Consider the following 12,279-nt stretch of genomic DNA (forward strand, 5'->3'; position numbering starts at 1 on the left):
CCAGCACCCATCCAGGGCCCCCAGCACCCATCCAGGGCCCCCAGCACCCACCCCAGGGCCCCCAGCACCCATCCCAGGGCCCCCAGCACCCACCCCAGGGCCCCCAGCACCCATCCAGGGCCCCCAGCACCCATCCAGGGCCCCCAGCACCCACCCCAGGGCCCCCAGCACCCATCCAGAGCCCCACCTGGTGCTCCAGCCGGGCAACCAGGCCCCGCTGCCCAGGTCCCCACACCGGCTTCCGGCTCAGAGCCTCGGCTGGGCTCCTGGGCCTCACAGAGGCTGGGAAGCTCTTCCTCCCGTCCAGGGTCAGCACGTGGCGCCCACCTGGGAACCAAGGGTCCCTCCTGCCCTCTGTCCAGTGCGGCTCCACTCTGAGCCCAGACCCTGACTCACGACTAAGTGGCATGAACCCTCAGGTGGGACATGGAAAACAGCCGCCCGTCCCAGCTTTCCTCGCCCCCCACCCCCCGCCCCCAGGCCTGTAAGCCCCAATGTATCTCCTTTGCAGCCAAAGAAAATGAAAGGTCAACAAAAGCGCTCAAAGCATTTAAAATTGTTTAAAACACACGGAGTGTTTCCTGCTGCAGCCACGGATGCGGGTGCGTGGACGGGTCCCCTGAGGTAGTGGTTCCTGACGCCAGACGGTCCAGAGCTTCCTGGTGGCCGCCTCGCCTCGGCCCCTGTTTAAGATCGGCGCCACCCACAGCCAGGGAACCAGAACTTTCCATAAAGAGAGTCGCTTGGGGCCGAAAGAGTCAAATGCGAGGGGAAGGGTGTGCACCCTGAGAACCTGGCCGGGAAACACGCCGGGCTCTTCGCTATCGGGAGCATGAACATATGGGCGTCATTAGAGTCTACGTTTTGTTCAATACAAAGCAAATCCCTTTATGACTGTTCTCAGGTAAAGTCCCAGTGGGACACGGGCCACGTAAACCCCACCCCAAGGTCAAGCTCGCACTTAGGGATGGAGGCACGTCTCCCTCCACACGGGGCAGGCGGACCTCGGCCAGGTCGCGGCTTCCGCTCTGGCTCGAAGCGCAGCCAGTGTTCGTCTTCCTTCTCGGGGAATAACTTCCAAGAAGAACAGAAAATGCCAGAGGCACCAGGACAGCCCCTCAGTCCTTGTGAAGCGCAAGCGTTTGGTGTGAATGTCGGGGCGCTAAGCGGCGGGTTCCAGAGGCCCCCGCGCGGGAGGAAGGCGAGGCCTCGCGAGGAACTCAGGTGTCCACAGAGAGGCGCGCTCGGAGCCCCAACACCGCCCTGGCCACAGGCGGCTTCTGGAGAAACAGGTTGGGAAACGGAGGACCCGCCCCCCTGCAGCCCAGGAGGGTCCCCCGGGCCCAGGGCCTGTTCCGGGTGGGCCCCTTCCAGAGGGAAACCAAACCGCAGGCTCAGGAGCTCCGCGCCATCGGCGGGGACACGGCCGCCGCCCGCCCTGCCCTACTTGTGAGCGGCGGCGAGAGCCGGGCGCCGGGGGGGCAGGACGGCTGACTCAGCTCCAGACAGAACAGAAATCCGCACGACGGGGCCAGAGGTCCGGTCCCTGAGCGCCCGCTTAGAGCCAACGAGTGTGAGGTGAGGGCAGACGGTGACGAGTGTGAGCCCGCCGTGTGCGTAGGCATGTGTGCACGTGCATGTGTGCCTGCTGTATGTATAGGCATATGTGTGCATGTGTGTGTGCCCGCTGTATGTGTGGACGTATGTGCACATACACGTGTGTCCACTGTGTGTAGGCATGTGTGCACATGCATGTGTGTCCGTTGTGTGTAGGCATGTGTGCATGTGTGCCCGCTGTATGCGTAGGCATGTGTGCACATGCATGTGTGTCTGCTGTGTGTGCCCGCTGTATGTGTGGACACATGTGCACATACATGTGTGTCCATTGTGTGTGTAGGCACCGTGCACGTGCATGTGTGTCCATTGTGTGTGTGGGCATGTGTGCATGTGTGCCCGCTGTATGTGTGGGCATGTGTGCACTGCATGTGTCCGCTGTGTGTGCATGTGCATGTGTGCCTGCTGTATGTATAGGCATATGTGTGCATGTATGTGTGCCCGCTGTATGTGTAGGCGCATGTGCATGTGCATGTGTCCCTGCTATACGTGTAGGCGTGTGTTCAGGTGCATGTGTGCCCGCTGTATGGGTAGGTGCATGTGTGTCTGCTATATGTGTAGGCATATATGCACATGCATGTGTGCCTGCTATATGTGTAGGTATGTGTGCACTTGCATGTGTGTCCGCTGTGTGTGTAGGCGCATGTGCACATGCATGTATCCCTGCTATATGTGTAGGCGTGTGTGCAGGTGCATGTGTGCACACTGCGTGTGTAGGTGTGTTTCTGCACTTGTGCACTACAAGCCCTAACAATATTTCCTCCTTTTCATAACCATCACAGGCCTGTCCACGCTGCAGCCACAGGGCCCAGAACTCTGGCCTTGGCGTTATTCTGTCTTTTCTTCCTCTGGGGCATCCAGACCATCAGCAAATCTCCCAAAATCTGTCTGAACACGAGCCTGTCTTCTGCCACGATCTCTGCTTCTCTCCTGATCTCTCCATTTTCTCCGGATTCTCTCCATTTTCTGAGTTTTCTCTGCTTTCTCCTGACCTTTGACCCTTGGGCATTAACCTTGAAGCCTGGCTCTTGACCCCTAAACTGTAACACTTGATCCCTAACTCTTGACCCTTTGACCCTGGCTCCTTTCACTTTTGACCCCAGATCCTTGACTCTGAGCCTTAACCCATAGCCCTATGACCCTTGACCCATGACCCGTGATCCCAATCCGTCATGACCTCTGATCTCTGACCCTCAACCAATGAGCTTTGACTGTTGACTCTTGGACTCTGATATTATTTTACCTTTAATCCTTTAACCCATGACCCCCATCTTCGACCCTTGACCCTAACCCCTAACAGAATGACCTTTTATCTTTGACCCTACAACCTTGAGCATTTACCCCGTTTGTCCCCTGATTCTTTGACCCCCTGACCCTTTGACCACTGACTCCTGACCATGGCCATGTCCAGTGTCTCCTGGTTCTCTCAGGTCGGGGTCAGAACTCCTGGGGAGCCAAGGCCATCTGCCCCCTCTACCCCCACCCCCCGGCCCCCAGGCTGCAGGTCAGGGCGAGTTTCTCGGATGTGTCCCCTGTCCTCCTGGGTCGGCGCCGTGGAACCGGCTTCCTCCCGGCAGCGGCCCCAGCGGCAGAGCGAGGGCAGCTCTGAACAGGGGCTTCGGGCCCACCCAGCAGGCTCCTTGCCACAACCACCCTCCTCCCGGGAGCCAACCCGTGGTCAGCGTGGCCGCGTGGCCGGAGTGAGGCTCCTGCCCGTGTTCCTGGAAGCCTATTGTCAGCTACCGTCAGCCTATTGTCAGCCTCCCGGAGCCCAGCCGACCCCAGGACGCTCTCCGTCCATCAGCTCGGTGGCCGGCCCGTGGGAAGCGTGGCCACTCGGTCAGCGTCCCTCCCGGGAGACGTGGGAAGCAGAGAAAGGAGGCGCTCCCTGCCCCCACCCCCTCCGCACATCTGCTCTCCCCAAGGCTACTGCTTCCCAATGGGCGTGGGGGTGGGGACCCCAGGAGAAAGCCATTTGCACGGGAAACGGGAACGGGGACGGCTGTCAGGCGCAGAACATCTGTCCGTCGGAGCAAGACGCGGCCCTGGCTCCTTGCAGACACCGGATCCCACGGCCCTGCCCCCTCCAAGGACAGAGAGGGGCCGACGGAGCCCCAGATGCGGGGACTGTGGCCACGAGGGCCACACGCTGACACGGAGGCCGCTGGCGCCACGACAGAGGCTGACACGGCAGGATGGAGGGTGGACCCCAGGCCCGGCGACAGGCTTCCACGTCAGCGAAGTGAAGCTGCCGCCCGCACGTTGGAAGCTGGTTTTGTAAACCTCTGGGGCGGCTGCCAGAGGGAAGGACAAGGGCATCTGGGTCCCTGGGTCCAGGCCACAGAGACAGTGGAGTTGGCATCACCGGGAAGGTGAGGCGATGGCATCACAGCTGTCCCTGTCCCCGTCCCCTCCTGCCCCATCCTAACCCTGTCCCTGTCCCCATCCCCTCCTGCCCCATCCTAACCCTGTCCCTGTCCCTGTCCCCTCCTGCCCCATCCTAACCCTGTCCCTGTCCCTGTCCCCGTCCCCTCCTGCCCCATCCTAACCCTGTCCCTGTCCCTGTCCCCTCCTGCCCCATCCTAACCCTGTCCCTGTCCCTGTCCCCGTCCCCTCCTGCCCCATCCTAACCCTGTCCCTGTCCCCGTCCCCTCCTGCCCCATCCTAACCCTGTCCCTGTCCCTGTCCCCTCCTGCCACAAGGCGAGGCAGCTTCTGGAGAAACAGGTTGGGAAACGGAGGACCCGCCCACCTACAGCCCAGGAGGGTCCCCCCGGGGCCCAGAGCCTGTTCAGGGTGGGCCCCTTCCAGAGGGAAACCAAACAGCAGGCTCCGAAGGGGACAGTGTGGGCAGGACCAGAGCGGCTGACAGGGGGACCCGGCAAGCCCGGCCGAGCCCAGCAGCCAGGCCAACCTCAGCCACAAACCGCCTGGCAGCGTGGGCCTGACGTGACGGGAGGGCTCCCCTGACCTGCCTCCCCACACGCCCCGCAGTCGCACCAGGAGAAACACAGACAAATCCCACTGGAGGGACATGCAACCTGTGTGTGTGTGCATGCGTGCGTTTGTGTGTGTGTGAATAGGGGTATGTGTGTGTAGGCGTGTGTGTGTCTGTGTGGTGTGTGTGGCGTGTGTGTGCGCATGCTTGTGGGGGTGAGGGTGTGTGTGTGTATGTGTGTGCGTATGGGTATGAGTGTGTGCGCATGGGGGGGACGGTGTGTGTGTATGTGTGTGTGTATGGGTGTGAGTGTGTGTGTGGGGTGTGTGTCGGGGGGGAGGGTGTGTATGGGTGTGTGTGTGAAAGCGCCTGCTCCGGCCCTGAGACACCGAAGGGTGCAGGCAAAGACCCCGCTCTGGGCCTCAGGACCCGCAGCCTCGGCAGCTCTCAGCGGTGCCCACAGAGCACCGTCCCCACTAGAGGGCGCAGTCCAGTGCCACCCCCTCCTCATCGCCCTGTGTGCCAGGACCCCGACCGCACATGCTGACCATCTCCCCCGTCTCCTCCGTCACCTCTGCCCTCGGTTGGACATGGCTGCCCCCCCCCCCCCGGCCACCAGGGTCCCCGAGGCACAGGCTTTCCCTCCGACACACCCAGGAGGCCGCCGCTTGCGCCACCACAAACCCTGTCCAGGAGGCTCGTCGGCCGGACTCGCCGAGCAGATGGTCTGTCCCGGCCCCCACTGTGCACGGACAGAGGGCTCTGCACACGAGCTGGAGGGCGAGCTTTGCGTGGCCGTGGCCGTGGCCGTGGCCAGACCGCAGGGCCAACGCCAGCGTCGCTGAGGCTGCACCTCTGCAGTGAGGCTGACGTGCAACCAGCGGCCTGAGCACAGCACTCGCCCTGCACTGCGTGGCGGGCCTCATCCAACGGGGAGGGGGGGCCATGAAGGGGGGGAGCCTTAAAGAAAGACCAAGGTTGGGGGGAGGGGTTCCGCCAGCAGGAGGCGCTGCAACGCCGCTTTCCCTGGGCCTGAGCCTGCCGCCCGCCCTGCAAGGTTCAGACTCGCCGGGCTCCCCATTCCCATTAGCCAGTTCCTTAACATCAATCAACCCGTGTCTCCCCCCACACCCACCCACCCTCTCTCTCTCTCTCTCTCTCTCTCTCTCTCTCTCTCTCTCTTTCTCTCTCTCACACAGACACACACACACACACACACACACACCCTGCTGGCTTTGTCTCCCGGCACACGCCTGCTAACACGTGCTCTCACAGGCGTCGCGTTGCTGCCGGAAGCTTTAGGTCACCCACATGGCGTGATCACAAACACAGCATCACGGGTCCAACTGTCAACGCCCTGTTGGTGCCACCCCAGTGCAGCTCCCCCAGCCTGGGGCGGGCTCCCGGGCGGGGCAGGGGGAGGGGCTTGCACGGTACCTGCCCAGGTCCTTGGCTGCCGCCTGGCAGGCCCCTGCAGAGGCTTCTACTCCATCACCAGCCGCGGCGGGAGGCGGAGACGCAGGTCCTGAGGGCGCTGAGGCCGGGGGCGGGCGAGCAGCACGGGCAGCGGCCGGGGAGGTGCTGGGGACACAAAGGGAGGATTATTCCCAGAGAGCCGGGCCCACTCATGGCGCAGTCATCGCCCGCCCCCCCAGGGAACCGGCTGTTCCCAGACCAGCACCCTCTCCCCGTCCCCACCCGGTCCCCAGGGAGGCTGTGGGCTAGTCCCTCCTCCTCCGGCCCCTGCAGGACCCGGGCTGCTGGGTGGAGGCAGCTGGGTGTTCAGGACACAGTCGTCTCGTGTTACTGGGCGAGGGGGCTCCTAATGGCTCCTCCACACGCAACGAAGGAGCCTCTGGGAACTAAATGGGGACGTAAACGCCCCGAGATTTGCCCCCGGAACCCAAGGGTAAGAAAAGTGAAGGCCAAAGGCGACGGGTGAGGAGGAAACTTCCCTGGTGGTCGGCTGCCTCCCGCCCGCTCCCCCCCGGGGATGGAGCCACAGCCCGGGCACCGGGAATCGAACCCTGACCTCCAGGTTCATAGGTCGACCCTCCACCGCTGAGCCACACTGGCTGGGCAGTAACGCCTCTTCAAGATGTTACTTTCAAGGAGGGAGTCGAGCCCTTTCCAATCCCCAGTGGCACGCCCAGCCCCCCGGGCACAGAGGCAGGAGCCGAACTGGGGGGCCGGCACCTCTGACCCCCTGGCCGCCTCCTCTGGGCATGGGTAAGGGCGGATGACCTTCAGCTGTGAATGTGGGATCCCGTTCCCATTCACGGAGCTGACCCACGCTCTCCGCGTCCCGTGGGAATAACTAAAGGCCGGACTCGCGCCCACGCAGAGCACCTGTACTTTTGACGGTGAAGGCGCTGATTGCACTGAGCCCGTCACGTATTTTCTCAGAGAAGGTTCACAAAGAAGGCGCATCAGCCTCGAGCTGCCGCTCAGCCAGGGCCGTGGGCGCACACGCTCCTGGCGGCCCAGCTGGGAGGCCCCGGGGCCGCGGCTAATGGCCGGGCTTCCCCTCCCTCCCAAAGAGCAGCTGGTCCGCCAGCTGCTCGGTGCGCCCCCCACGGGCCCGGGGCCTCGGGACTGTCCCCTCGGGGCTGTGTCCGCTGGCGTGGGCAGCTGTCAGCACGGCCGTCTCCCGGTCCCGCTCCGAGCCCTTCCTGGCAGGTCCCCCCAGAACGGACGGCGCCGGTCACCTCAGAGATGGGCCAGAGCGGCCCCAGGACGCCCTTGTCCGAGGACAGGCCGCGAGGTGGCCCCCGGCCGCCCCCGAGGGTGGTGCCGGCGCCGGCGCCGAGGGACCAGGCAGATCGCGTCCCGTCCTGTCGGCAGATGGGCGGCGGCCTTATCTCCGTCTCCGGCGCCATCTGGCAGGCATTAGCCAGCCTCCCGCACGGCCTCTCCTCTTTCCTCTTGCATTTCCCGAGTGGAGTGCGAGGATCACATAATAGGGCGAGCGCTGCGGCCGGAGGGAGGGCGATGCCGGCGAGGGCGGGGAGGGCGGGGAGGGTGGGGAGGGCCGGGAGGCTGCTGTTGGCAGAGCTCAGCGTGGGGGTCCGGTCGGAGCCTGGACAGCCCGCCCCACCGAGGCCTGGGGTTCGCCAGAGCGGGTCGGGGACGGCAGACAGCCCGCTCCTCGGAGACGGGAGACGCAGCCGCGGGGCCAGAGGTGCCCGAGAGGCCTGAGACCGGCTGGAAAGGCCGAGGCCGCTGAGCTGTTCCGTGTCGCCTGTGACTAAACAAGCACGTGAGCCCCGTGAGGACAGAGAGCGGCCACAGGGGACGCAGAGGCGGGGAGGGGACCAAGGACACGGCCCCAGGCGGACAGGACTCCCGGCGGGTGTCCCCCGAACTGTGTGCACACCGTCACCTCACGGCTGGTGGCTCAGCCTCCACTCCTCAGGTGTAACGAACGTGACGTGACGGACAAAGCCAGACCAAGCTTCGCACGAAGAAAACGTACCCGAAGGCGCCACCAGACTCCTTCTATGGGGACACGCGAGGTTTCCGGCACAAAACCTGGCAACAGCCGACGAACTGAGGGCACCAATGCTGAACCAAATGATTCTTTTTTAAAAACATGTTTTTATTGATTTCAGATAGGAAGGGAGAGGGAGAGAGAGAAACATCAACAATGAGAGAGAATCATGGATCTGCTGCCTCCTGTACTCCCCCCCACCCCCCCACTGGGGATTGAGCTCGGATGGGCCCTGACCGGGAATCGAACCCTGACCTCCTGGTCCATAGGTCGACGCTCAACCACTGAGCCCCGCCGGCCCGGCAGCATCACTGCTGAGCACCGAGACGCCGCAACAGCCCATCTGATCGCCAAGACGGCCAGTTACTAAATGACCAGCCGGCAGCAAGTGTAAGCAGCGAGGGGGGAGGGGGGGTCCACCGGACAGAGGGAGGACTCCCATCCCGGGCAATTTCAAACGTATGAATGGGCTATTTCTGGAATTTTCCATTTACTATTTCCGGGCCCCCATTGACGGCAGGCAACCGAAACCGTGGAAAGCAAAACCGAGGATAAGGGCAGCTGCTGCGTATACTGTCGTCTCGTTAACGTCGGATTCACGACCAACTTCCCTGAGCCAACTCACACCCAGCCAAGCTCGGCTAACACAGAACGTCCCCCTCGCGGCAATCACGGCCTAGAAACCGCGCCCGCGCTCCAGCACCGCGCAGGCCGCTCTGGAGAGCCAAAAGCCCCGGCCGGTGGCTCAGTGGATGCAGCGTCACCTGCAGACTGAAGGGTCCCGGGTTCGACTCGGTCAGGGCACAGGCCCGGGTTGTGGGCTCGATCCCCAGGAGGGGGCGTGCGGGAGGCAGCCCGTCAATGATTCTCTCTCATCATTGATGTTTCTCTCTCTCTCAAATCAATAAAAATATATTTTAAAAAAATAAAGAGCAAAACCATCAACAAAACACACAGAATTACCGAAACGACGTGGCCTCAGTCTGCCGGGAGGAACTCGTTCGCAGCGTGAACGCAGCAACACCCAGTCAGAGGCCGGGCTCCCCGGGGCTGGGGCCAGGCCCCTGTTCTGCACACGTGACCACAAAGAGCCCCAGGACTGACCTTGACTTGCAAAGACACCAGCGAGCAGGCGAGGGCACAGGCATGGACCCTGTCCCGGCGAGGGCTGGCTGTATCTCAAGGAGACAGTAGCTGACAAGCCAGGCGGCCCTTGCTGCTACCAGCACTGCCGCGTTCCCCCAGGCGTCCCGGCGGCAGGCGCTGAGGCCGTAAAACCCCGTCTCCTGGACACGGCCCTTCCACTTCCGAGAATTTGTGCGAAGGAGACGATTAAGTGCGTGAGCCAAGGGGCTGGTCACGGCCGTGGTCATCGTAGCAAAACAAAAGCGAACACCGGACGCCCCACGCCCAGCAGGGGGGGTGCGAGTCGCCAGGAGGCCGCAGCCGGGGACGCAGGGCAGCGTTCAAAACACAAGCCAGAGCCCCACGTGCCTGCCGGCGAGTGTGTCCTTCAAGAACTAAGCGTGGGTTTAAAAACTTCCGCGGCGCGACCAGATTCTATGTGCATGTGCATCGCTATGTAAGTATGTATGTGTGCGTATGTACACGCATGCATGCACATGTATGTATAAACACACAGAGAAAGAGAGCACAGAGGGAAGAGCCCCAGCCACGTGGAAGGGCTTGCGCCAAGCTGCCCATAGAGTGAAACCGTGTTTTTTCTTCTTCGTTGAATTTATCTCTATCTCTAGTTCTGTGCTGAGCACGTGCTGGTTTTAGGACAAAATAAAGAAGAAGACATTTTGGAGGCGAATCGGACGTGCATAGGAACACCTTCACCCACCACTCGGTGAGTTTTAGGAGCCGGGACCGTCGCCCGGCCGGCGGGGCTCAGGGACTGAGTGTCAACCTCGAACCAGGAGGTCAGGGTTCGATTCCTGGTCAGGGCACGTGCCCAGGGTTCGGGCTCCAAACCCAGCAGAGGGCGTGCAGGAGGCAGCCGATCCACGATTCTCTCTCATCACTGATGTTTCTATCTCAACCTCTCCCTTCCCCTCTGAAATCAACAAAAAAATATTTTTTAAACAAGATAAACTCGTGTGTGAGTGTGTACAGGCTCCCTGGGTGGAGCCGCTATGAAAACACCGTGACAGGCACACTGCACCGTCCGCCTGGGCCTCTGCCTTACTTCCCGGGACCAGCTTCCGCCTGGGGCTGCGACGGGGCGAGCTGGCGTCTGGTATGGGCAGGGCCTCACGGACAGCTCCCGGCCGACTGGCACCGGCTATCCATGGCTCCAAGTCCTACCAGTGGTGCTGGGACCAGAGTGGCTGAAATATTTCTCAGGGGAGAAAAAATCTGTCTGAGACTTGACCCCCGGCTGCTCCGCAGCTGCTGGGCCCGCAGAGGGTGGAATTTCTGCTGGAAGGGCAAGGTGGGAGCTTGTGTCAACAAGTGCTTCCCCACAGGCCGTGAGTCACTGCCTTAGCCTTAGCCACGGGGCAGAGAGGGGTCTGCCTCCGAGAGGAAGTCATTCACACTCTAGTCTGAAACGCGACACTTCAGTTCTCCACATGGGGCCTGGCCACAGGGAGAACTCCTGGCCGGCGCCAGGATAAATCAGGGGATAGAAAGTATTAATGATGATAATAATGATGCTGATAATGATGAATGGGCAGGAGGAGCGTGGGGAGCTGATGGGGAGTTATGGCCTGGGTGGTGGTAATGGTTTCACAGGTACATTCTTATCCTCAAAGTCATCGAGTTGTAAGATTCAATGTGCACGGCTTTCCACAGGCCAGTCAGACCGCAAGGAGGAGGCTGTGTTTTTACAGGATCTCACATTCCAGGGCTGACTAAGCAGAGCAGGCAAGTTCAGGGTCTAGACCAGTGGTTCTCAACCTTCTGGCCCTTTAACTACAGTTCCTCATGTTGTGACCCAGCCATAGAATTATTTTCGTTGCTACTTCATAACTGTCATGCTGCTACTGTTATGAATCGTCATGTAAATATCTGATATGCAGGATGGTCTTAGGCGACCCCTGTGAAAGGGTCGTTTGACCGTGAAAGGGTCGTTTGACCGCCAAAGGGGTCGCGACCCACAGGTTGAGAACCCTGGCGTAGACCATCTGGCAGAAGCGTCAGTTTCTGACTTTGCTCAATACTCGATCCTTTCTTCGACAGACCTTCGTCCCGGCCGGAGTGGGCGCACCCAGCCGGCTCCTGCCTGGGAAGGGTGAGGTGTGCTCACCGGGGGTCGGCTGTGGCCCGGGCTCCGCCGCAAAAAGGCTCTGCTCCGCCCTGGCCAGTTGCTCAGTGGTTAGAGCATCGGCCCCTGCACCAGAGGGTCTTGGGTTCGATTCCCGGTCTCGGGCACGTACCTCAGTTGCAGGTTCAGGTTCCATCCCTGGCGCCGAGCGGGAGGCGACCAACCCATGTGTCTTCCTCACGTCTACGCTTCTCTTCCTCCTCCCTCCCTCCCACTCGCTCTAACGAAACAGGAGAAACACCCTCGGGTGAGGATTCAAACGTCATGCTCTGCTTTTTCAGTCACTGTGAACGGCTCGTCCTGTCTTGGCGTGGCAACGAGTGGGACCAGAGTGCCCGGCATCTCTGCGTCCGGGTGCAGGGCCAGGCTGGGTCGGGGGTCAGGGCTGGGTCGGGGGCCGGGCTGGGTCAGGGCCGGGCTGGGTCGGGGGTCAGGGCTGGGTCGGGGCCGGGCTGGGTCAGGGCCGGGCTGGGTCGGGGGTCAGGGCTGGGTCAGGGGTCGGGCTGGGTCGGGGCCGGGCTGGGTCGGGGGTCAGGGCTGGGTCGGGGGTCAGGGCTGGGTCAGGGCCGAGCCGGGTCAGGGCCGGGCTGGGTGGGTACGGGACTCCTAGCACAGCGAGGACCACTGCCCGCGGGAGAGAGGAGGATCGAAACCCTGTGCAGCGAGGGGCTTGCCCGAGGCCTTGTGCCGCCTGCCTTCGCTGACAGCAGCATTTTAATAAACACCAAACACCCGACCGAATTTAACGACATGAGCTCTAGTGTGACAGCGAGTGCGCACCAGCGGCCTGGTGGGTGTCTGCCTGCCCATCAGCCCGGGCGGAGGCGTGGAGGGCGCGGAGTCGGGGCCCAGGTCCCAGAGCCCAGGCCCCAGGGGAGCCCAGGGGAGCGCCCTGGCCGACCGGAGCTAAGAGAGGGGACGCTCACAGGACGGGGGAGCCGCTGCGGGCGAGATCGTGCTGGAGAAA

At 62.3% G+C, this 12,279-nt stretch overlaps 1 protein-coding gene across 16 annotated transcripts in view; it reads right to left on the reverse strand.

Annotated features, from left to right (window-relative positions):
* Positions 1 to 12,279, reverse strand: part of TACC2 (transforming acidic coiled-coil containing protein 2) — a 102,870-nt gene that overhangs the window by 42,392 nt on the left and 48,199 nt on the right. For 15 of the 16 annotated variants that reach the window (XR_004967313.1, XR_004967314.1, XR_004967315.1 and 12 more), the window contains one exon: positions 5,989 to 6,132. The exons of the other annotated variant lie outside the window; for it this stretch is intronic. Coding sequence is in view for 12 of the 15 variants with exons in the window: in XM_036307677.1 (XP_036163570.1) it covers positions 5,989 to 6,132 (144 nt within the window). In the remaining 3 variants the exon portion in view is untranslated. The remainder of the gene's footprint in view (positions 1 to 5,988; positions 6,133 to 12,279) is intronic. 16 annotated transcript variants of the gene reach the window in all.

This window comes from Myotis myotis, unplaced genomic scaffold (assembly GCF_014108235.1).
Source record: "Myotis myotis isolate mMyoMyo1 unplaced genomic scaffold, mMyoMyo1.p scaffold_m19_p_49, whole genome shotgun sequence".
Lineage (NCBI taxonomy): Eukaryota > Metazoa > Chordata > Mammalia > Chiroptera > Vespertilionidae > Myotis > Myotis myotis.